This window comes from Sphaerodactylus townsendi, linkage group LG13 (genome assembly GCF_021028975.2).
Source record: "Sphaerodactylus townsendi isolate TG3544 linkage group LG13, MPM_Stown_v2.3, whole genome shotgun sequence".
Taxonomy (NCBI): domain Eukaryota; kingdom Metazoa; phylum Chordata; class Lepidosauria; order Squamata; family Sphaerodactylidae; genus Sphaerodactylus; species Sphaerodactylus townsendi.
The window spans coordinates 35,021,529-35,046,775 of NC_059437.1; the positions used below are offsets into that span (position 1 = coordinate 35,021,529).

The 25,247-nt window shown below is 43.6% G+C and overlaps 1 protein-coding gene across 10 annotated transcripts in view; it reads left to right on the forward strand.

Annotated features, from left to right (window-relative positions):
- The first annotated feature begins 1,642 nt into the window (after positions 1 to 1,642).
- Positions 1,643 to 25,247, forward strand: part of PATZ1 (POZ/BTB and AT hook containing zinc finger 1) — a 36,017-nt gene continuing 12,412 nt past the window's right edge. For 2 of the 10 annotated variants that reach the window (XM_048513955.1, XM_048513957.1), the window contains exons 1-4: positions 1,648 to 3,875; positions 10,022 to 10,085; positions 16,927 to 16,998; positions 23,627 to 23,798. In XM_048513955.1, coding sequence (XP_048369912.1) covers positions 2,527 to 3,875; positions 10,022 to 10,085; positions 16,927 to 16,998; positions 23,627 to 23,798 — 1,657 coding nt within the window. In that variant the 5' untranslated portion in view covers positions 1,648 to 2,526. Of the gene's footprint in view, positions 3,876 to 10,021; positions 10,086 to 16,926; positions 16,999 to 23,626; positions 23,799 to 25,247 lie in introns of all 10 variants that reach the window. The other 8 variants (XM_048513953.1, XM_048513960.1, XM_048513959.1 and 5 more) reach the window with 8 other exon arrangements.

Genomic DNA, 25,247 nt, shown 5'->3' on the forward strand with positions numbered 1-25,247 from the left:
TGGACTGTAAAATAATTAAATAACAGCCAAGGGGACAGAATGCTGAAGACACAGTTGTACCATGACAAGCATCATCCATTTTAAGCGAAGAAAGGAAAACAACTGAATAAACAAACCTGAGGATAAAACCAGGGAGGGTTTTGAGGGAAATAACAAGAACCTATGCACTCCAAAGAAGAGGTGCCACTTATTCTATTTCAGTGTTAATAAGCGTGTGAAATACCACCTGTTTAAATATGAACATCACTCGTGCTGAGTAGATTTTTATTTCTTTGACAGTAATTGCTTCCGGCAACGAGAAAGCAGATTTAAAGGACAATTCAGCTAGCGCTGCCACTTGAGGATTTGATGTAAGGGGGTTTTGCCATCAGCATATCTGGAATAAAAGGCCTCAACAAGCCATACATCATTCACACACACACGCACACGCACACGCACGCACGCACACACACACACACAGAAGCCTTGTGCTCTACGAGGCTACTGCAGAAGTAACCCCTTCCCAGGGGAATCAATGTATTCTGGGGCCTTAAGAAGATGTTAAGATACTGCATGGAGGAAGGGGGTTTGCTCATTGCTCACAATGGTTTTGCATTTTCTTTCATGTTCAACAAGGAATTCCTTGCCAAGCTTCAAGAAGTGGAAATTCTGCATGCAATTTAAGCATACCCTGTAGCCTGGTCAAAAATACACCCATAAAGAAAAGTGATGGGGGGGGGGGGGAAGAGAAAAAGAGCGCTCAACAATACTACCTGGGACAGCGATACAAAAGATGTTAAAGGGGTGCTAGTGGGTCCAGCATTCACAATGATTTATTTTTCAGGTTAAAGAGCAGGTTATGTGCAAATCATTCCAAAAATACAAGCTGGAGAAAATATGGACGCAAACTTCGGAGACTTGTGGAACTCTCACGAAGGTAAGCCTGAGGCCCTAGCTGGTATTTGCATCCAACAGAGACTGGCTGAGCAAGGCCTTAACTCCACAGGACCTAAATCTGAGTCTTGATTTGGACTGTTCTGCTGAGCCCAGGCACAGAATTTGTTATGGGGCGGGTGGGGGGCTGTCCTTCTGCAATCGGCGGGTCTAACAGCTGCTCCCTTTGCACACCATAGAGAAGCTCAAGCGGGTGGGGGTTCAATGTCGGGAGGGGTCCTCTGCATCAGTCAAGATTTCCCCCCCACCCCCAATTATTTCCTTTGCAAACCGGGGTTTCTTGTGTCTCATTCTGGCCAAAGCTCAGGGATCGATTTCCCTAAGCGGGAGGAGGGGGAGCTTTCTCTGAAGCTCTACAGGGGCAGAGTTCTTGAATTGCACCATCTGCATTTACCGGGGGGGGATTAAACTCTACCCCCCCTTCCAGGCTACAGATTATTTTTGTGCATGTGTTGGGGGGGATATTTGCGAATCAATCCCACCCGCCACCCTAATCAGCCTGGGGCGGGGGCCTTTGCCGCTGCTTGCTCGGCATTGGCAGATCTGTGCTGGGGAGGAGGGGGAGGGCTACTGCAGCAGCCCCCAGCCCCCGTGGCCAGGAAGGGGGGTTGGTGCTGGCGTGGGGTGGGGGCCGGCCTGCCGCCTCTGGCTGCTTTTGCATTGGCGGATGCGGGGAGGGAGGGGGGCAGGAAGCGAGGGAGGGGGGAAGAGCTTCAGCGGTTCGAGAGAAAAAGGTGGGGGGGTCCTTTATCCATAGGGTGGGGGGCGCCGAAGCCAGAGAAGAGCGAGCAAAGTTTGCAGCGCGACAATCTGGGCGGCCCACCAGCGAAGGCCAAAGCGGCGAGCGGAGCCGCAAGGAAAGACCGAGAGCGAGAGATTTTTTTTCAACGGGGGGGGCTTCGTGCTAGCGGCCCCCCCTCCTCTCTTCCTCCCCCCCAGGGGTGAAAGTGCAAGAGGAAGTGCAGCCGCTGCCATCTTTCCTCCTCTCCAAACACACACACATACACACACACAGAGGGAGGGGGACGAACAGATAGACAAGACAGAGCGCCGGCCGTCTCCGAAAACTTCCAGGCTTTCCACGGCGAAGAAAAGGAGCCGCCGCCGCTTCTTCCGACGCCAGCTGCCTTCCTCGTGCCGCCGCAGCGCCTCGTGGCGGCCGCAGAGAGCTTGCAAGGAAGCACCCCCCCCCTTCCCTCCGGCGGGGGCCTCGCCGTTGCTGCAATTGCTGGTCCGTGCGCGCGCGCCCCCACCCCCCTCCGCCCGAGCCTTTTGTTCCTCTCTCCCTCTTCCCTTCCGCCTTTTCGTTCCTCCTCGCCGCCTCGCGATCCCCGCGCGCCTTTGCAAAGCACAGCGTGGCGCGCTCGCGCACAGCGCCGTCGGGGCCTGGGGATTTTCGGCGAGGCGCGAGGCTGAGCGCGTGCGCCATTCCTCCTTGTCTCTTTTCTTTCCCCCGCCCCATCTCTCTCTGTCTTCAGGCGGGCGCGCGCACGGGCACCTCCGACGGGAGCGGCCGAGCGCCGGGACAGCGCGCCCCCTGCTGGCCGCAGCGGGGGAAGGCCAGCGGGCAGCTCGGGCCCGTCGCCAGCCTCGATGGAGCGGGTGAGTGAGGCGGCCGCCGCTGCAGCCGCCGCCGCCGCCGCCGCTGCAGCCGCCAATTCCTGCGGCCCGTCGCCGTCGGGTTGCTACACGTACCAGGTGAGCCGCCACAGCGCCGACCTGCTGCACAGCCTCAACCAGCAGCGGAAGAACGGCGGGCGCTTTTGCGACGTGCTGCTGCGGGTCGGCGACGAGAGCTTTCCCGCACATCGGGCCGTGCTGGCCGCCTGCAGCGAGTACTTCGAGTCTGTCTTCAGCGCCCAAGGGCTGAGCGGTGGGGCCGACGGAGGAGGCGCAGGGGGGCCCGGGGCACAGGACGGAGGCGCCGCCGAAGCGGCTGGGAGCGGCGGCGGCGCAGGGGGGGCCCCTGGGGTCGGCAGGGAGTTGGAGATGCATACCATCAGCTCCAAGGTGTTTGGGGACATCCTCGACTTTGCCTATACTTCGCGCATCGTGGTGCGTCTGGAGAGCTTCCCCGAGCTCATGACCGCTGCCAAATTCCTCCTCATGCGTTCTGTCATTGATATCTGCCAAGAGGTCATCAAACAGTCCAACGTGCAGATCTTAGTCCCACCAGCCGCTCGCCCCGACATCATGCTTTTCCGCCCCGGTGGTACCACGGATCTTGGTTTCCCCCTGGACATGACCAATGGCACTGGACTTGCGCCCAATGGCAATGGGATCGCTGGGATGCCTGAAGATGAGGCCACCAGGGCTGCGCTCTCGGCAGCTGCCCAGTCGTCCTTGCCTGTCCTTCAGGGTGTAGACCGCCTGCCGATGGTCGCAGGCCCGCTATCCCCACCTCTGCTGGCTTCACCCTTCCAGAACGTCAGCCCTACTGCTCCCTCATTAAACAGCAAAAGGGGAAGAGGGCGGCCCCGCAAAGCCAACCTTTTGGACTCCATGATGTTCAGTGCTCCAGGGGGCTTGAGGGATGCTGGTATTCTTCCTTGTGGCCTCTGTGGGAAAGTATTCACAGATGCTAACCGACTACGGCAGCACGAGGCTCAGCATGGGGTAACCAGCTTACAGTTGGGCTACATAGACATGGCACCACCAAGGCTCGGTGAAAACGGGGTGCCTGGTCTGGATGACCCCGAGGCACCCCGAAAGAGAAGCCGGACAAGAAAGCAGGTGGCTTGTGAGATCTGTGGGAAGATTTTTCGGGACGTGTATCATTTGAACAGACACAAGCTGTCACATTCTGGCGAGAAGCCTTACTCCTGTCCAGTGTGTGGGTTGCGGTTCAAGAGGAAAGACAGAATGTCCTATCATGTTCGGTCTCACGATGGGTCTGTGGGAAAGCCTTACATTTGTCAGAGCTGTGGAAAAGGTTTCTCTAGGTAAGAAGATAACTGGGGTTTTGAAAGTTGAAAGCCAACGATGCTCATTAGACCTCTTTTAACTTTTAGTGGCCAAGGTAACAATAGTCTGTTCCCCCTAAGACTTGCACAGAGGTCTGCCTCACTTCTCCACAGGCAGAAGTGGAACTTTAGAAAGAGCAGAAGGGCTGTTCTCTTCCAAGGCCACAGGCAAGGAGGAGCTTTGCGTCTCAGCTCAGGCAGCCAGTATTCCATAATGTCTATTGCATGTGGAAGGGAAGATGCATAACTCTAAGCACATGTGGTCTATGGCTCTCCGGCGAATATCTTTGCATTTGGAGGGCATGGCTCCTCTATAATTAAGTCATGCTTAGTGTAGCAAACCGTGGTGTATCTAGGCTATCACAGAGAAAGGGGCTCTTAACACCCTCATCTTATTAATGTGTATTTAGAAGTAAATTCAACTGTTTTTAAATACAGCTTGCTTCTAAGAAAGCATGCACAGAATTGCAGCCTTGTAGAGAGCAAGGCTCATTAAACTTCATGGAATTTGTTTCTGAGTAAATACATTTAGAACAGCACTGCAAGAAAACAACAATTTAATGGTCATGTAACAAGACAGGCCGTATGCCTTTGCAAGGAGGAGAAGGAGGTTTCCTGATAGGTCAATAATCCACAAAGGAGGATGAGCTACTAGGTTCAGGAATTATTAAGTACAGGAGAGGCAGGATCTGGTTTGGAAAACAGCATGTTGGTCATAGTTTTTCTGGAGTACCAAAGGACTTGTGGGTTGCCCTGGTCCTGTAGCCATATCAAACTGTTTGGAGTGTGTTTATTTGCTTCATTTGTATTCCATTTCACTCCCCAATAGTGACCAAAGTGGATTTCAACATTTCCATTATTTATCTTGACAATCGCCCTGTGAGTTCATATGACTGACCCAAGGTTACCCAGCAAACTTTTATGGGAGAGTGGGTGGGATCTGAGCCAGAGGCTTCTAGTTTCTAGATTGAAACTAATTGCTAGACCCTATTGGCTCAACTAATGAGTCTTCTCATGAGGAGAACAGTTTGAAATTAACAGTCTTTTCCTCCAGCATTTTGCTTTTTTCAGAATTGATTATCATGGGGGTGGGATTTCTTTTGTATTGCAGTACATAGCAATATGGAGTGAAACCTGAATTCTTTCCTGAGCTTTGTCAAACAGAACTTAGGGGTGGGGGGTCCTCTCTCCTTTGTCTCTCCCACGTATTACTGTTTTTTAATGTGGGGTTCTCTATCACTTTTGCGGTGATGCCCATATTAAAACAGGACTTCAACCTGGCTTCCTTAACTACTGCTTTAGAAAATCAGGTTTGTTCACCAAATGTTTGTGGTACCTTTCACAAAGCCCCCTCAGTGTGGATCTCTCTCTGGGGGGCAGATACAAAGGATGAAACAAGTTCGTAATAGAGAGACATAAATGTAGAAATCCACCCTTAGTTTGCCTTTCAGTCCAGTGGGTTTCAACTGTTTCCTACATTTGCTTATTTTATTATATGTTACACCAGGGTGTGTGTGTGTGTGCGCATCGGGTTTTGCAGGATTGGCCTGCAAAAGGCTATCCCGTAGATCTGTTTGAAGCCTTTCCAGATGGCCTTCCATGCTATCTCCAGTGCTCCTATGCTTTTGTGCTTGCACAAACTGACAGTTTTTTGCTCCCCCATTATTCTGACATTCATATGTATATTTTAAAGAAGCAGGGCTGTGATGGCGCCCGCAGCCACCATGATGAGTAGGTGTGCCTCTTCCCTCACTGAAGGGAGGAACTGGCAGCTACAGGTTAACTAAAGCATCTCTGGCATATACCCATGTTTAAATCCTGCATCCTGTCTGCCAAGACACGTGTGTTCTCATTTGTGCTTGGATTATACTGATGTAAATGTTGATAATCTGTCAACCTCCTATGAAAAAATGATTAACAGAGATTTTGTTCTGAAACTTTTCTCGCCAACTCCTGAGATGGCCATAGGAACCAACAAAATTACTTAATTCTGAACTAGACCTTTGACCTGTCAGTGCACAGTTCACTTTATTCTGACTGGTAGCAGCTCGCTGAGGTCTTGAGCAGACTTCCTCACCCTTGCTACTTCAGATCCTTCTAACCATCACTGACACATCAGCGTGCAAAGAGTGTGATCTGTCTCTAAGATGCCCCTTGTGAATCCAGAATTGAGGTTTCAGTGATCACTCACTATGAAGTTACTGCCTCTCTGTAATCTCACATTTATCTCTGTGAAGATGTTTCTGTTTTTGTTAAAGGTCAACATTCTTCTGTGCAAGCCCCAACGAGATTATAAATCACTGTTAACTTCAGGGCGGGTCCCTAGTCTTTAAAGTCCTTAATCTTTAAATAAAATGTTTGTATTTTACTTCCTCGATTAATACAAAATATGGAAACATGCAGTACAACCCTAACGTTAGTTTCTTGGGAGTAAATCCCGCTGACTAGACCTGCTTGGGATGGCACTGTTAATATGATTAAGTGAATCATGCAACTGGTAGAGTTTATGAAGGAATCTGGGAGGGGGGCTTTATATAATGGTCAGTTAAAGGCAGGATTGTCATACGACATTTTGCCATTCCAAGTTACTTCATATCGTGCACTGGGTCTGGATGACTGAAACCCCAAACCGTTCAAGGTTTCATGGCTTTCAAGGGAACATATTACCAAGGGTTCTTGGTATTGGTGTCTGCATTTGACACAAATGGGACTTCTGAGCAAGCATGGTTGATTGGACCATTACACTCCAGTCCTAGTAATATTTACTTGAAAGTAATACATTCAAAATTGAGGCATTACAGATCAATCCCCAGCATACTTGCTTGGAAATAATCAATCTCAGTGGGTCAGTGAGGCAGCCTTTCAGTTCAAACCCTATTAATACAGCCTTTTAAGCCTGAGACAAAGAAAGGACTTGTTTTCATTTTTCCCCCAAATGGAGAAAAAGCATTCTCATTTGTTGAAAGGAAGACTAATAACAAAAACTAAGTGACAGCAAATCCTATTGCAGGTCCCATTCACTTAAGCATGACATATGCCCAACGGACTGTCTTGGAAAGAGTTTCTGAAATGTAGTCCAGCCAAAATTTTTACTGATTTGAGAAGGTAGAGCTGTCATCTTTTCCCTCTTTGCCTTTCAAGAGTGGTTTGACTGTTACAGGAGCTTGAATGTAGGAGTTAACAGGTAAGGGATGGCATGCTGATATCTTGAACCACAGGTCAGGATGTGTATACTGGGAACCTTCATCTATAGGTCTGTTATAAAAATGTGCTTTTTGCATGGCCAGGATTACTGATCTTTTAGTTTAAATGAGAGTTGCAGTATTTAGTTGGTTAGGTAGTGGCTATGGCTCTGGTAGAGGATCCTCCTTGCATCCAGAAGATCCCAGATTCAATTTTATCTCCTTCATCTCTAGTTTTAAAAAGAATTATAGAGTACATGATATGACAGATCTCCACCTACGGTGCTGCCAGTCAGAGTAAACATTATGGACCTTGACGGATTAGTGGTCAGACCTGGTATAGGGCAGTTTTGTATGTTCATGTGGCTGACTAGCTTATTTGATTGCTTGCTTGGAGGCCTTCAAAATGAATTCCAACCCAATTCCAATTAACCAGCTGTCTTTAAAAAAGATTTTTCCTCCTTTTTCTTCTAAACTGGAGTCTGGCATCTTTCTCTCCAAGCAGCAGAACTAGTAGTCTCTTGTATGTCCACAATGTTAGCAATAAAAACCTAAGTTGGTTAGCTCACCCCATCATTAGACAGGACAGAATAGAGTTTAACAGGGCAGTTCCGCAAGTTTCTTTATTAGTAGGGATCATTCGTGTGTGAGGCTTGTTTCTAAATAGCCTGATCCAAGAAGCATGTTTTTCCCCCTTTAAATTTATTGGGTTTATGGTTATGCACACTTATGCAGATTAAATCTGTTAAATATTTAGCTGAATGGCTTCCCTTGCTTTAAAATCCTAACAAGGGCTCTTGAAATCTGTATCAATGTTTGCAGCAGGTTTTGAAGTTAGGAATTGATTCATAGGGTATCATTTCTATGAAGCTGGAGGGGTCTTTAAACATACAAGTTGCTTTTAGACCCAAACCAGAGTATCCAGTTGGACAGGTTCAGCTCACCTGCCTTTGCATCAGGCTTAACAACTGAACTGAAGAGTTGTTATATCTCCCTGTCTCTCCAGATTCCATTGAGCTCTGTGTAATTGGCTGAGGACAGAAAAACTGGGGGAGGAGGGTGGGATAATTAGTTTCCAAGCAGCTTTTGGGTTTCAGACAATGCAAGGCTTTCTTCCCACCAGGAAATTAAAAAAAAAAACACCCTCCCACTAAGAAAGTCTGCAGCTTTTTAGGCTTCCTGTATTCCAAACCAGGCTGGAAAAACAGACCTAGCACAACAGTAATTTTCAGTTTCTATTGCATTCTGTAATGGAGATTCTTAGAATTAGTAGGATTAAAGTTGCAGTTTTGACAAATACAATTACTTGGGAATTATTTGAACTCTGTGGGTTCACTTAGAAAGCAACAACAATAACAAGCCTTTATTGGCATATAACACTTAGAAAGCATGCAATCCAGCAAATATTAGTTTTGGATAAGGGCTCTTAAAATCAAAGGAATATGAGCATGAAGCCCAATTCTTTACATGTTTACTTGGAACGAAGTTCCACTGAGTGTAGCAGATTTTATTCCTCAGTAAGTGTGCATGGGTTTGCAGGCTAAGGAGGAGGTAATTTCTATTCCTGCCATGGCAAGGATGTTTTCTGTGGTGACCTCATCTTTAGAATGGGCTGCCTCTTCTCTTACCCAATTCAGGTGATAGGGTAAGGCTGTATTGTTCAGATAGGCCCTTTCCTGACTTGTTCCTATCGGTGTTTAGTTGTGTGGTTGTTTTTAATATATCAAGTGTCTGGTCACCTTTGAGCAGCAGAGAAAAACATTGCAAAAACATAGTAAGTAAAATAACTTAAATCCTTTTGATTTCAATGGAATATCACATCTGGCATGTGCTACGTTTTGTTCTGTGAGTAAGTTTGGAGTGAACTTGCATACAAGCAAGTGGCTCAGACCATTTGTTTTTTCTCTTAAGGGAGAGAGATTCCAGGATGAGCCACCAGCTTTAAAAATGCTTTCAATGGCTTGTTGGGTACTTTTGAAACTCCAACACTATGAGTTAATTATTCTTAATTATTCTAACTTCCATTTTGCTAGAAAGCATTTTGCAATCTTTAAGATTTATTTTACTTATATTTACAATGTAGACACCCACTTTTCAAGCACAGCATTCAGGGGATCATTCAAAAGTGCTTCAAACATTAAACTGTGTTTAAATTAAATTTCTCTCAGGCAGCTTATATGCCTAAAATGTCATTTGTGTATGAAAAGCATTTTTTGCATCTCTAGATTCAGTAGAAATAGCAATTTTCTAAATGCTCTCCACTTATTGTGAATTAGGTAAAAATTGTATTAGTCTACATAAAATCCAACCCATCAACCCCCAATATCTGTTATGGAGGCAACTCCAAATGTCTCAATAAAAAGAGTTTCTATTATTTTATTTATTTTTATGGATTAGATAGGTTTGATAATGCCTCAACTTGAAGCCTATTCTATTGCTTTGGAAATGTTTAGTTAACTGTAGCTGGTACCCTCCTCTAAGAAGAAATACTTGATATAACTGGAATACTGAACACAAGATGCTTACATCCAGTTGAAATTTATATGTTTATTATATTTTACCGCATCCTTTCCTGCCATGGCTGGGCTCAGGTGGTTAAGTTGATGAGACATATAGGTCAATCCTAATAAGAGTTCCTCCAGTTTGATCCCATTCATTTCACTGGGTGTAGACTGGAATAACTTTACTTAAGATTGCATTGTGAAGCTGCCTTTTTTTCCCATTGCAACTGTTATTTTCAAAGGAAATTTGTGGAATAGGTGTTTGTTTAGAGCATAAAATACTGTGAGCCACATGGATAAAATATAACTGATTCTGTGAGTAAATTGCATAGCTTAGCTAATGTGTCAGCTGAACATCTTTATTGGTTTGGATGCTAAAGTAATGGCTAAGATCAAGTATATTTTATATTCATTCATTCATTCTTCTTGTATATTTTTTAAGGCCTGACCACTTGAACGGGCACATCAAACAGGTGCACACGTCAGAGAGACCTCACAAATGTCAGGTAGGAATGGTGGGGGAAAGGAGGGAATGTAATCCTGAAATAAGATATGAGCATGCAAAGAATGTGGAAATATGTTTTATGATAGCAGGAATGGCCGTTCCTTGCAAATGTCCCCAGGAGACTGCCTGCTCCTTCACATCTCTGTCTCTGCCCACCCCACCCTCATCCTGATGTCATCATTTCTGTCTCTGTCTCTTCTGCATCCCCTCCCCCTTCCCAGATGTTCCTTCCTGCTACTCTGGACAAGACCCCTCCCTGGATCTGTTTCTTTGCATCTTTGTCTTTGTCAGAATTGCAGATGGTTTCTCTATTCTCTTCTGTGTGCCCACCAACAGGTGGCTCACATCTCATCTTTTAATTTTAAGAAAATTCTAGTTAGTAATTGCACATTAATGAATACAGCTCTCCCACCAACAGCCTTCAGAACATTGCACTGAGCAAAATTGGAAGCTTTTTTCTTTTTTTCCCCCCAGGAAGGAGTGCTGTGTAGTATCAGCTCACTATTAACTGTGACACTGTGTGTTTGTATTTTCAGTTATACATGTGTTTATGCTGCAGTATGAAGAAAAACTTGTTTAGGTATTTTTCACTTAAACTGAAATGGCAGATTTGCATTCATTATTATATTAATGGGGGATTTCTGGTTTTATTTTTTAATTAAACGCTAGGTAGCTTATAGAGACCAGGATGGGTGTGGATGAAATGTTTCCCAGATCACTGCAACTTTCCCTTCCCAGTTATGCACAGATTCACTCTGCCCCAGGCTCTCATCAAGTTCACTGTTAAATATAACCATCGGTAACTTTTGATAAAGTGAACCAGGGTGGGTGTGAGTGTGCCCCTAAATTGTCTTTCAGAACCTTGCTTTGATTAAGAAGCATCTTTTAAAGTGATTGTTAAAAATGGTCACATGTAAGGCATTGCAAGGATTTTGGAACACTTCAGACGGTTCCCTGAATCTGGAATGGGTTGGGGAGCGCAAACTAGTTAATTCAGTTGTTCTTGGGTGTTCTGGGCAGCAAATGTCAGTTCTCTTTGGGTAGAAAGACCTTTGGTCTTGGGGCGTTGGCAAACTCCTGTCCTTGCTGTTCTCAGGAGCCAACATTCTTGTGTACAAGATAATCTCATTTGCTACCTTGAGTTTAACACAAGGTGGAATAAAAATATTCTTAATAAATAAGACTATCCCTCTTAAAGAGTCTGGCTGAGTGAGCTTTACAGGAAGAGGTACATTTTGACACAAGATGGCCTCAGCCATTTGGGACATTAGAAGTTAATCTTGGGTCCAGTAGGTAAGAGGCAGGCAGTGCAGGTTCCATAGATGTGCAGGAATGGGCCTGTTCCCTTGTCCTTTTTTTGTAGATGGATGCCTGAATTCTGTCCTACCTGCTGCTCCAAATGCTTTCCAATAGCAATCCCATGTTGGATGTGTTTCATGTTTAGCAAAAGTCAAGAAATATTAGTTAACTGTCAGATAAACTCCTTTTAAAACTTTCATTAATATTTGCTTATATAGCAACTTTTATTTGTATTTAATTGCTTTTTCAACTGACTTTTTGTTTTTGTTTAGGGAGTAAATCCATACTCTCCCCTTCCCCTACCCCTCCTATCCAAGTGAACCAGGAAGGGATAGGGAATTCTAAGTATACTTTGGCCAACCTAGACTATGCTTTGGGTGGCTGTTGATTCTTAAGCTGGGAATTTCTGTAGTGTCTTAGACATATTTCCAGCCCTAAGCCCCTTATGTATTATATGCACAGCAAATCAAGTTGCTACAATGCTGGCTGAGATTATTTGTTTCCTGCCTTACCTTCTACTGCTGATTTGCATGTTGAGTAATGCAAAAGGTGTCTGCAAACTCATTGGCCCCCCCAGGTTTCTACTTGTGAGGATCATGATCTTTTGTTGGGTTTTTATTGTTTTTTTGCTCAATTAAATGTTTCTTTGCCAGTTTTCAGTCAAAATGCCACAGTAGCAAACCGCCCACAGGGAGTGGCAAACTTGTTAATGCAAAGTCTGGGCATGACCATTTTGGAACAGCATAGTTCATTTCTGCATAGTTTCAGACTTCACATCACTCTCACAGCAGTCAAAAGACCAGGTTTTGAAAAAAGAAAAAAAGCCAAGGAGATCCCTTCAGGCCAGGATTATGTAAGCATGTTGGCCCCCAAGAAAGACTACAGTCAGCAGTGAGGAGATCAGATCTTAAAGTGATTCCTTTCACCAAAGCTCAAGAAACTACAGAAGAGAGCTTATTTTATGTTATCGTATTTTCTGGCCTGCTCCACAGGTAGCAACTCAAATTGCAATGAGGATATTGGGGTTTATTTACAGTCCAAAAGCAGTGGCTATATACTTGTGTGTAGAGAAACAAGAATGGTTCCAATTGAACTCTGAAAGTTAGGAGGAGCTCACTAGATACCTCCAAACATGAGCTGCAAGCTTTTGAAGTCAGTTAAACAGCCTAATGTGCCTTCAGCCTCTGACTGGTTTAAGATCTTTGACCATAAATTTACTTGAGCCAGTAAAAAATACAGTTCTTCAGTTTGTTGAGAAGTAAAAGGTGTCCATAAGGGTGTGCTGAGGATGCATTGTAGGATTTTAAGAATACATATTTTTGGATCTGGATTTAGCAATCTGTATTTATAGGTCAGTTCAGAGAGCTATAAATCCTGAAATTAGAAGTTGCCATTGTATTATTCGTGTCCCCACACTCCTTCCCTACACACACATTTTTATTCTGAAGCAACTGAAGAGAGTGTAAGGCACATAATTTAGTTCTCTTTGCAAACTGGTTAGCATTATTAGGCGAGGTTGCCCAGCTATTATTGGCCTGTATAACTGTGCCTTTACACTAATTTGATGAATAGAATTAACAGATAATCGTGTTTATCTGCATTCTTTGAAAGGCTTCCGATAACTGCAGTCAGGCTGTAGCAGAAGAACACCAGAATAAGCAAGTCTAAATTCGAAAACAGTTGGAACTGTTTGCTCTTTCTTGTGCAAGCCTTATTCACATGTCTTGAACAGTATCAGAAAACCAAGTTGTCCGTTGGTCAACCAGTCTGAACGTTAAGTTAATTGAAAGTATTCTGTCTTCCAGCAGCGCTGCTGAGCGCAAATTGTTCCCCCCCCCGTCCTCACCTACACATGACTCTTGTTCTCAATGCATAGATAATTCCAGACAGGTTCCGTTTTCTCCTGCTGCCATAGAAAGTATGACTAGCCCAAGGTCACCTAGGAAGCTTCCATGACAGAGTGAGGATTTGAACCTGGGTTTCCCAGATCCTAGTCTGATACTCTGACCACTATAGCATACTGACTCTGCAGTATACTTACTTGTAACCTAAAAGTGTGGGGTGAGGAAAACTTTTGTAAAACGCCCTTTATTGGTCACAAAGTGGCAAACCTTATTCCTCAGTGCTGTCAAGTCTGGATCATAAAAGGTAAGGAGAAGTAGCAGCTATTCTTAAGATTGAGTATTGTCAAATATTAATAAATCAGCAGGGTACTCTCAAGGACTTGTAGGAGGAATCTCATTTTTGCCTTCCCTACTATTTCCTCTTTCCTTTAAGCATCCCATAGCCTCCCCCTTTTCCTGCTTCCTTCTCTCTTTCCCACTCACCAACCCAACTACCTTTTATCTGCCCTGCCCATCTTCAGCGTTATTGTTTATTTACTTCATTTATATCCTGGCTTTCTCCATTATGGGGTCCCAAAGCAGTTTACATCATTCTCCTCTCTTCCACGTTATCCTCCCAGTCCTGTGAGGTATGCTGTATGACTGGCCCAAAGTCACCCAGCAATCTTCCACAGCTTCATGGGAATATGAACCTGGGTCTCCTAACCACTGCACCACATTGGCTTTTGTGAGGTGGCTGCAGTTGAATAGTAGCGAGCAGTCAGTCTTGAGTCATTCATGTCATGTTCTAGAAAGTTGCCTGGTAGTTGTTGCTGGGCCAGGCTCCACTGAATCCTCTTGCAAAGACCAAAAACAGCCCTGAGAAGTGCATTACTTTTTACTGATAGATACCAAAGCTTCATGGCTGGCAATGGTATTTTGGTTGCCTAGCAACATCCACTGAAGACATTCATTCCTAAAGGCACAGTTGCTGCATCTGTTATTTTGGGAGGTTTAAACCCCCACATGTATTTTTAAATAGATTTCAGATTTGGGACTTTCTCCTGGTTATAGAAAGATCTGCAATGTCTGTTTATAACTCCAGCCTCAGGGATATAAGTATGCACAAATTTAACTATGTCGTGAATTTAGTGCATCGGTACATTGTTTCTGCTGCTGTTGCAGCTGCAATCTTAAACTGGCTTAATCAGCCAAGGACACAATCCACCAGAAGTTCTTTTGCACAAACCCCCAATTGGGTCTAATTGAAACTGTGAGTTATGGAGGAAGACAGCCCTGTGAGTTGTGCATTAAAGCTTCAACTGGTTCATTATTGAGGGCTGTTTTTAAATTGGCAAGATTGCTACTTAGACTAACTTGGGAATTTAAAAAGTAATTAAAGATTGCCTTTTCTACCAACATGCACCAGAGTTTTGTGTGCATAAAGCTGTAAGTTTTGACAGCTCTTTTATTGTGCTCTTGGTAACATGTAACTGGGTTTGTTAAATGAAGTATCTCTAATTTCTAATTAAAAAGAATAGCGTGTGAGCTGGCTTGCAAATATAAGAAGTTAGAATAATATCAGAGTTAAAGCAACACAGCATGAGCATAATATAACAGGTTCTTTTAAAGAAAGCTTCTGCCTTTAAGTTAAATATTATTAGAGGCCTGCTGGAGACAGGACAAACCACAGCAAATGGTGGTGGCAGCCTCTGCAGGCAGGGAGCACCCAGAGAAGGACCTCTAAGGCTGGTAAGGAGGGTTATAGAAGAGGAAAGGATTACTTCAGATCCCCTGGCTTTCTGGGTCAGAGTCAATACTTGGAACGGTGTCTAGATAGAAACCAGGAGCCTTTTTTCAGCATTGAGGAATTGTGCCCCGAGAACCAGTCAGTAGTCCGGCTGCTATGTTCTGAACCAGTTTCCAAACAGTCTTCTAATTCCCAAGACTGGCAACTAGGAATCAAGTGTAGCTTTCTTCTAACATGCTGCTTTTTCCATCCTCTAGTTTACCTTGAAAGTCAATTACAGAAAGCTGGATTTAGCTCCCTCTAGTTTCAGTTTAAGGGAACATGCACCCCGTATGTAAACACTGCAATGATCTAATTACAATTTTAGTTTGTAATCAGATAAGAATTAATAAAGAAGTTGTCAACTTTTTTTAAAAAAATCTTCAATGTGCTGTGTGTTTCTCACTAATTTGTGGCAATCTAGGAAGTGTAGTCAAAGTTTATCAGGAGGCCCCTTACTAAGAAACCCATTAATGGTGGATAAACTTCTCTGACAGTCAGCTTGCCCCCACCCAATCTTTTCTGTCATGGGCATTCACAACTAGGGTAGTTCATACAGGATAGTACGCTCTCAAACATTCTTCAAAATCCTTTATGAAACAAGTATGCCAAGGTTTCTTCAGCACACTAGCTGACACGAAAAGGCTTGATGTCTGAAAACAATTTGGTTCCCCATTCTTATACATGAGGTCTGTTAGGTGAGCTTGGGGTAGTCACAGTTCTCCCAGAACTCTCTCAGCCCCACCTATCTCATAAGGTGTCTGTTATGGGGAGAGGAAGGGAAGGAGTTTGTAAGCTGCTTTGGGATTCCTTATGGTTCAAAAAAGTGGGGTATAAATCCAAACTCCTCTTCTGCTTCCTATTTAAACCTTTTACGGTCAATCCAGGATTTTAAAGGATACCTTGATGCAGCCATAACAGCTAGAAAACTGGTCTTGGTTGGTGCTTTCAGCAAAAAGATATCAATGTAATATTCACTCCAGGTCATTTTGCTGGTGGTGTTGTATGGGAGACACAAATGGTCTGTCAGAAGAGTGTGGGGTATGGGAGAAAAATTAAGTTTTCAAAGGATACCATATTTTTGCCCTGCTGGGGCAAAGAAACTTAAAAGTTTTATTGAGGAGGAAAATTCCAGCATGATGATAATTTTTCTGGGGCAAACATTACTTCTGCTGTAGTATTCTTTCCTGGTTGTGTTGCCAAGAGTCACTGTTGACTGACCAAGATGAGAAAGTGCAAAGTAAGATGATGATCTGTCTTAGGCCGATTTATACAATTGGTAGTCCTCTTGCAATTGATTCTGGCATTGTGAAGGGTTACCAGGAGGCTGAGGCTGGGAGACACTCATGTTGAAGTATGGTTGTATGACCTGTCACTTCCCCATGGGATCTATCCACTTAGCCCGGTGTGATTTAAGTGGTCTAGTGGTGATGCTGACTTATTCAAGTTGTGTCTCTTGAATGCATCCCCCAACAACAGCTGTCCATATACCTGGAGGCAGCCCCATAGGGACTGTTGGGTATGGTAACTCGTCCTTGATGAGAAATTCACTTCTGGGGTATCATTTTCCCTAGAGTACTTTGACAGCCTGATGTCCCTATTATGCACAGACATAAACATTCTAGATACCCTATCGTCACATGGGGCCAGTCCTTGAAGTTCACAGTATTTGTTGGGATGAAGGGAAAAAGGAGGAAAAAAAATACCTTGTTTCCATTTTAATTGGGGAGCAGTTCTTGTGTACTTTTACCTGGCACTTGTAGATCACATACGACAATCTTAAAATTAGGAAACAAAATCTGACTCTCAAAAAACTAAACTTGTATTGCCTGAAAAATAAAAGCATTCACAAACCCAGTGCTTTTCCCAAATTATTACAATGCCGAATGAGTTTCTTCCTTTTCTAATCTCTCTTACTTCCTGCCTATTAGCAGGAAATTTCCAGCCTCCATGGAATAAGCTCAGAGACATCTACATCCATAGAACAGTTGAAACTTCAAGAGGTATTTCTTAAACACTGTTATTTTTAAAAAAACTTCACTAATTTTGTTATATTTATCTGTTTTTGCAATGTTTGACAGGAAAGCACTGGAGTTTTTGTTTAGTAATACTAACACCACTCTGATAACATTTGATTGTATTTTTAGAGACATTAACATCTTACATTTTCTAATGTTTAGTTAACTTCAGAATTTATTTTGTGTCTGTTTATTAAGTTCTGGTAACTGATTTTTTATTTGCTACCCTTTTATTAAAAAGTTTATTTTTGCTGATCCAGTCAGTAACTAATTTTTACTAAAAATGGGCTCTGTAATACTTGGCAGCAAGAGAAAGAAGGAAATACAATAACAGCAAGACACTGATTTGTCCCTAATATTTTCAGTATGTGTAGTATTAATCTTGCAAAGATGAGATAATCCACTAGGATTCTGTCCTGAACAAGTCACATTGAACTGAATGGCAATTATACCGGAACACAGTGGGATCTGTGCAGGAAAATTTCCCAGTTAATTTTCAATACAATCACTTTCTGAGATTTGCTTATATTTATAGGGCTTGCTGGGGTTTTTAAAAAATTGTTCAAAATATTAAGTAATTTTAAAATTGCAACTCATATTCTTTCTAGCAGCCAAACATGTATATATTTCGTCATATCCAGATTTCTCTGGCATCATTTTCCTGGTTCTTAATATTTAACTATGGTGGTTGATGAAATTTTTTCATCTTGTCCATTGATTAGGAAACAAAATTATATTCTGTGTTGGAATAGTATCTAAAGCCTTTCTTTCCAAGTAATATTTTTGCTAAATGAAAGCTGCACCTATTTTGCTCAGCGCTATGTCCCTAGAGGTTATATTAGAAGCTTGTATTTCCATGTTTTTATTTCATCATTTGTAATACTATTTCCTAACAAAGTTAATTTGTTATCATTTTGGTTTTTTCCTGGATCCTGAAGAAAGTAAAATCTACTGCTTGATATTCTTGCAGGACTTGATCCAAAATTTGTTGAAACAAAGAGAAACCTTGATTTCATTAACAATGTGTTGGACTGTTCCACATAACACAGTCTGTATTGGATAACTATGATAAAACAGGCAATACTTGGTAGGAAAAGGAAATTATGTGGGATTATCATGTTCTAATTTTCATTTGAATATTTCTGAACAAGTCAGGGCCTTAATGGTCCACTGGAAAAGAAGACTGGAAAAATAGCCCCAGTCTAGTAATAAGTCTTGCTGTGGAATGAGCAGGACATTTACTACAGTGTGGGAGTACCCCTAACTTGCTTGCAAGATGAGAGCTCTCCCATTTTAACCATGTAAACAAGTACACTTCTGTTCTAAGCAGTGTTATTTTCTGCAGTTCGCATACTTAGGCTATGATTTCTCATAATTTTTATCTTCCATTGTGTACTACTTTGCATAATTTAGTCTGGTGGTGACAAAGCTAAAGGTAGTACATATTCACAGCACAAACACACTGGCTTTCCTCACACACTCCTTTTCCTTTTCTTCTCTGTCAAGCCTTATTATGTTCCTTTTCTTGCCCTTCTCCAGAAGTGTTAGCTGTTTTCCTCCCCTTCAATTTTTTTCTGCTTCCATGTACTTCAAAGTGCTGCCTTTTCTCTCTGACAAGACACGTTCCATTAGTCCCATCCCCTTTTTCTGTGTTGTCTGCTCCAGTTGATCCTTTCCTACCTCATCTTAACTGTTCCTTTTCCCCTCATCTTTGATCTGTCCATCTTTCTTGAAAAGAAGGTCTTCAGGTTGGACTCCTATGTGTTTTTATCAGAGTAAGGTTCATTTCAGACATCAAATGAAACCATGGGTTTATTTTAACCATGGTTAGTTTGTGGAGACAGAATTAATTCTATGGCCCTTTATGCATGGAGTACTTTCCACGATGCTTCTTGACATGCAGTGGGGTCCTTGTATTTCTTTGTTTAAACACGAGGAGGCTCCCCACTGCCTGCCATGCAGCTTGCGCACATGCCTGCCTCCACTTCCATTTTCCAGACCAAAACTAACCATATTTTGTTTAATTAAACTGTGGTTTTCCACAATATCTAAACTGAGCCAAAGTGTTAATGATTAGTAATAATAGCAAACAAAATGGAGCCCTGACATCTAGACAGAGGGTGCTATACAGAGTTAAAACACCTCTTAACAAGAGCTGCAATATAACTGAGGCCCCTTCCGCACATGCAAAACAATGCGTTTTCAAACCACTTTCACAACTGTTTGCAAGTGGATTTTGCCATTCCGCACAGCTTCAAAGAGCATTGAAAGCAGTTTGAAAATGCATTATTCTGCATGTGTGGAATGAGCCTGAGTCTCTGGGGAGATTTTGTGTTTTGTCTTCCTGTAGTTTTTAAACAACTCACTTCTGAAAGTCTCTAAACTGCAGTTCTGCCCAATGGAATCAGCGCCTTTGACACCTTTTTATTTTGTGAATATTACTTTCTCCTGGAGATGGAGGACATTTAGAATTCTGTCATATTTAATACCCTCAGTGAAAATTATCTTTGCCACCCAGGATTTAAAGCTGTGCAGGTGTTCATGTGTGCATAGAGCTCTCTGTCATTCTAAAGATCTATGTGGTTTTTCCAGCCACTCCCACCAAATATATATTTTGCTTACTGGCACAACTCACTGGGCGATCTTCAGTAGCATTATGCCTTGGTAAGACCATGAACTTCACTGGACTTAGAGACTGTAATTAAGGTTGCACTATCTATCTGTTAATAATTCCCTTATGGTCCTGGCTTTGTTTTCTTTGAGCACAAACAGCCCTGTCCTCTTCTTCCTTCATCTCCCAGATTTGCTTTCAGACCAGGTAGCCAGAGCATCAACAGAGGGAACTTAACAGGGTATCTTTACCCTCTGCCCTCTTCACATCCAAGTCAGGAAGCCCGCCCCCTCAGGACTTGTCTGCTGCTGCTGGGTTGTCCTGGCAACATATGCCAGGCTTACCATGTCTTAATTCCATAGCTGACCTTCCCCACCTATTGTTGGGTTGGGGTGCACCACTAACCAAGCACCAGGATTGTAATCTGCTGCCATTTTCTTCACCATGAGGGTTAGTACTATCTTAACAGGCAAGCACCAGGAAACCTCATTGAGGAAGCAGTTGTAGAATGGTGCTTTGAAGCATCTGTCAAAAAGTTGCTGGATTAGGTCAAAGTGCACATGTAAGGGTATGTAAGGGTTATGGGCCAGAAACTCCTCCACCACCCATGCCTCTCCCCTATGCTGAGTTTCAAAGTCACCTTTCAACATGTGGGATGGGGTGGTGTGATTGTGGGCCTGGCTTACCAATACCAGCTGTTCAGTCCTATGTAGAGTTACTCCATTTAAGCCCACTGATTTCAACTGGATTAGACTGGACTAATTCTGCATAGGATTATACTATACGTAGCAAGGTGTGCAGCTATGAAGTCTGCAATTCTTTCCTTGAAAGAAGCCTGTGATTGGGGTAGAAAAAACTTCTCGGAGAATTGGGAAGTAGGCTTTGCAAAGAACCTTTTGGAGTGCTAGACTTTGCCTCTCCAGCTTAAAGTAGGCCTTTGGCCAGACTTCTTTAGTGTGGACAAACGAAGGCTGTTTCTGCACAGCCTGATAACAGCGCTCTAGGGATGGTAAAAACACCATCCCTGGGTTGCTGTTCGCACAGCAGGCAATGCTGCATCACAGCAGTACCGTGCTCGTGCTGCCCAAGCGGCATGAAAACGCCACTTTTGAACCCTGCTCAGGAAGGCGGTGTTTTGCCTGCGCCGGCCCCAAAGACCTCCTTGCCTCCTCCTGACTTCTGTCACTCTGTGGAGGCCAGGGGACATGCCTCCTGGCTTCCATCCCTGCAGTCGTTGCTCTGGCCATGGAGGCGTGTCCCCTGGCCTCCACAGAGCGACAGAAGCCTGGAGGAGGTAAAGAGGCATTTTGGGGACTGTGCAGCCGTGCAGAGCCTGCTCCACCAGCTGTGCAGCCAGCAGGGCCATTCGTGTGAACGGCCCCAGGGCATCAGCATGAACCATGCCGATGCAGCCCCACTGCTCTGGCTGTGCGGAAACAGCCACTGACTGGTGAGAAGGAACAAGGCTATATCCTCTTTCCTGTCCTGGATTTGTTGATTCCCTACCTACTATAGCTCCATATGCACCTCCATGGTTAGCAGTGGCAGGGAGGTCCTGAGGGGCCTGCTTTCTGCCCCTCTTTTAAGATTCCTGAACATGCCACACCAGCAAATATCATATTGTTTTCCTCACCCCACCCCTGCTCCCAGATATTGTCTGTGTGTGAGTTGACTTGTGTCACTTCAGCCTCTCTGGGGCAGACTTGATTCTTAACTCTCTGTAAATGTCTTTGCAAAGTCTTCTTCCTGGCTCTAGAACAGAATCTTCCCTCTCAAGCTGAGTACTCTACTTCCGTGGAGAAGTTCACATGTCAAAGAGAGACTTCCCTTTACACTGTAAACACATTAGCGTTTTTAATGTATATTGTTAATCTGTCCTGGAGAATCTCGAATTTGAGAACTGCTTGACAATACCATACAACCTAGACTAGGCTTATATCCTCTGGTATACTGTTCTAGCTGCATCCTCTCGGCATGTTTAACCTGTGCTCTCACAAGTCACATCCTGTCAGAAGAACTATGCAAAGTTAAAATGAAAACTACAATATGCTTGTATGCTTCTGTGAGAAGAACAAACAATTTCTAAAGTTAGATCCAGGGCAAAATGGTCTTTCACGATTTTTTAGTTACTTTTGCATGTATCTTGGACATAAGTGAGATGGAAAGTAAGGTGCAATGTCTTCTTTCTACCATGTTTGCCAGAGAGACATCTGCCTAGCTTTCCTATAATTACTGGCCCACACATCTGGAATGACTCCACAGTTGGCCAGATGTTTTCGGGAAGCTCAGACAGAGTACATTCATATTATTTTTATCCCATTCTTCCTCAGGACACAATCTGGGCCTCCCCTTCCACTTTATTTTTTAAACAACCCTGTGAGATAGGTTAGGTTGAGAGGGGACATGTCTAAAGTTACCCAGCGAGTTTCACAGCTGAGTGAGGATTTGAACCTGGGTCTCTGGTTGCGATACCATTCTGGTTTTCTAAAGGTGATGGCTGCTGCCTTCTTTTCAATGTGTTTATTTACTTCATTTATACCCACCTTTCTCCCCAGAGTGGCTTACAACATTATTTCCTTCTCATTTTTATCCTCACAGCAGCCCTTTGAGGTAGGTTATGCTGGGACTGGACCAAGGTCATCCATCCAGGTACCATGGCAGAATGGGAAATTGAACCTGAGTCTTCCAGAGTCCAACACTCTAGCCACTATGCAATGCTAGTTCTGTCTTCCCCCTAGTCTCTGGTATTGCCTTTGTACATGAAAAGTCCCTTTAACTAGCATAGCTAAGAACTTCCTCTGTGTTTTTGTTTTGTTCTTTTGCAGCTGTGCACTCAGGCTTTGGTGTGTATCTACGGTAGTGACCATCACCACATCCTGTGACAGCACTTTCTTAGATTAATTACGTATTACGTGTATTAAAATTTCCAGAAAGGAGAAAATGTTCATGCAGACAAGAGTAGTGGGATGTTCTTAGGATTCTTTATGCTATTATCTCCAACGGATACCACAGAAAGCAGTTTCTAGAGGGGTTTGGGACTGAGTTTTCCTGGGAGGTTATGAGGGAGCTCCTTCTACTCCATTACTACCTGCTTCCACTCTCCCTTTTGCAGTTCCACACACTTGCAATTCTTCAAAAGGTCGCTCCTTTCTTCATCTTCCTTTCTGCTTTCAGGAGCACTGTGCAGGCTTTCCACCTGCTCCATTGCCTTTGGTACTCCTGCAGGACCGCTGATAGGCACATGGAGCTGCATGTGAAATGGAGCTTCCATGTTTAATGTCAGAAAATCTTTGTTAGTGCTTTGGGCACATTCAGAGAATTTCCCACATGCTGAAGGGAATGGAGCATCATGTGGATATCAGATCTACACAGAACTTTGGATTAATGTAGCCATTAATGCAGCACACTGGGATATTTCCAAAGGTAGGTGTGGAAAAGGATAGGAAATGCAGCATAGCATTGAAGGTTCTCCTTCACTGGGAAGCTTTGAACAACGTAGGTGATCATTTGGCCTTGCGGATAAACCCACAAAAGCTACTAGCCCACAATCTTATTTATTATGCTTTGGTTATTTGTGCCTAAAAATGGAAAATAAGAAAGAAGCTTGTGAAGTTTTTTGGTCCAGTTGGCTAAAAGCCACTCTCACCATAAGCAACCAGGTGACAGATCTTTGCAAGCATGTGATGTTGCTTTGGCTTGCTGGATCTCACTGATGAGAAGAATAAGAAGAGTTAGCCTTACTCTGGAACAGTCTCCATCTTCTTGGTGTCTTTCCTTTTGAGGAGCAGCATTCTCCACTCAATCAGAGCGTTGGTGGCTTTCCTTTTCTCATTCATCCAACAGAATTAATTCCATTTTCTCATGTCTCTTGTATGCGTCCACTGAATTTGAAACTGATGTGTTGGGTATTGCATAGAGCAGATAAACTACCTTTATTCTTTGTAGCAATGTGTATTTGTGTGGGAACGAGAGAAGTTAACATGGATCTACTGCTGTCCACAGACTTGCAATGCTTCCTTTGCTACCCGCGACCGCCTGCGCTCGCACCTTGCGTGCCACGAAGACAAAGTTCCATGCCAGGTCTGTGGGAAGTATTTGCGGGCAGCATACATGGCTGATCATTTGAAGAAACACAGCGAAGGACCAAGTAACTTTTGTACCATCTGCAACAGAGGTAATTAATGCACCACCTTGTAACGGGGAAAGGGGTGGAATTTGAACCCATTGGATGAATGTTCCAATGAAAGCTATAGTAAATTGTGCTGTTTGCTGTCATTGTCAGTGAACAGAATGTATCTTGAGGTTGGCTCATGTATGAAAGATCATTACTTGTTATCCCCAGCATCCAGTGATGACTTTCATGTTTGAATGAGCCGCCACAGAAAATGGTATTGAACAGTAACACTGCCTATAGACATATTTTGTACCATGTTGGTACACCTTTCCATCCCAGTGATTTGACTTCTGTTTTTAAGGCTACATCAGTATAAAACTGAGTTTTCTAATGTCCTCCGTTAAAAACTGTTTCTTGGTTTTTGCATGTTTTCGGTGGGGAAGGGGGTTCATCCTGTATATGTGAGAAGCCTTGCAGATTTGGGAACTTCCAAACTCCAGAGACTCCAGAGATCAAAGAGAAGGACTTCTAAAAGTAATTGGAGTCTCTTCAGGGGTGCTGATTCTTGCCCAGTACAAAATTGCTGCAGAACCCTCTAGTGCAACAAACAACTGACGACTTGGTCAGTGCTTTCACAGACAACATTTCAGCACTTGAGAAAAAAAATGTACCTTTTCTTCACTTTTAATTGGTGTGTATGTATATATTTTGTGCAGTTTTGCAAAAGGTAGGCCTTGAGTTACAGCTCTTCTGACATTGCACTGAAGTCTCAAACGTTTTCAGTGCAAGCAGGTTCCACTTTGGAAGTAAAAAAATTACATAAAATTGATTTGAGTGGAATATTTTTGTTAATGATGTCTGTACAGTGTGATCTTCATCCTTCTGGGCTCATTGTAATTTATTTCCTAGTAGAGTGCTTAGGGTTACAGCCCTCAAGTTCTCAAAAATATTGTCGATGCAGTACTGAGTGAGACATTGCAGTAAATGTACTAGTTCACACTTAGTGAATTATTGATAAGGTTGTTTTGGATCTTCCAGATAGACAATTAAGGACTGTGTGCTGTGTCAATAGAACACAGATATTTGTGGTTTCTATTTGCCATTTGCATGTGATTGTTATATGAGCTGGGGAAAGGAGTGGAGTGGATAACGCAAATAAGATAACCGCTGTCTTGGGAGAGCTGCTGACAGCCAAAGTAGACAGCACTGTGCTGCAGGTCTGGTTCAATACAAGGACATTTCCTATGGTCACATTAGCAAGCAGGAAAGACATTTTGCTGAAATGTGGAGCACCCTCCAAAAAGCAGTATGCACTGTGTCTTTAGAGACATTCCAGTTTACTGCTTAAACTTATTTCCTTAATCAGAAGCGTACCAGGGGTAAATGGCGCCTGGAGACAAATTGTCTCCAGGACGCCCCCAAGCTCTGCCGCCCCCCCTCTGCCCCGACCACCCTAGCTCCGCCCCTGATGCCCAAGGCTCCACCCCCAGTGTCCTAGACCTCGCCCAT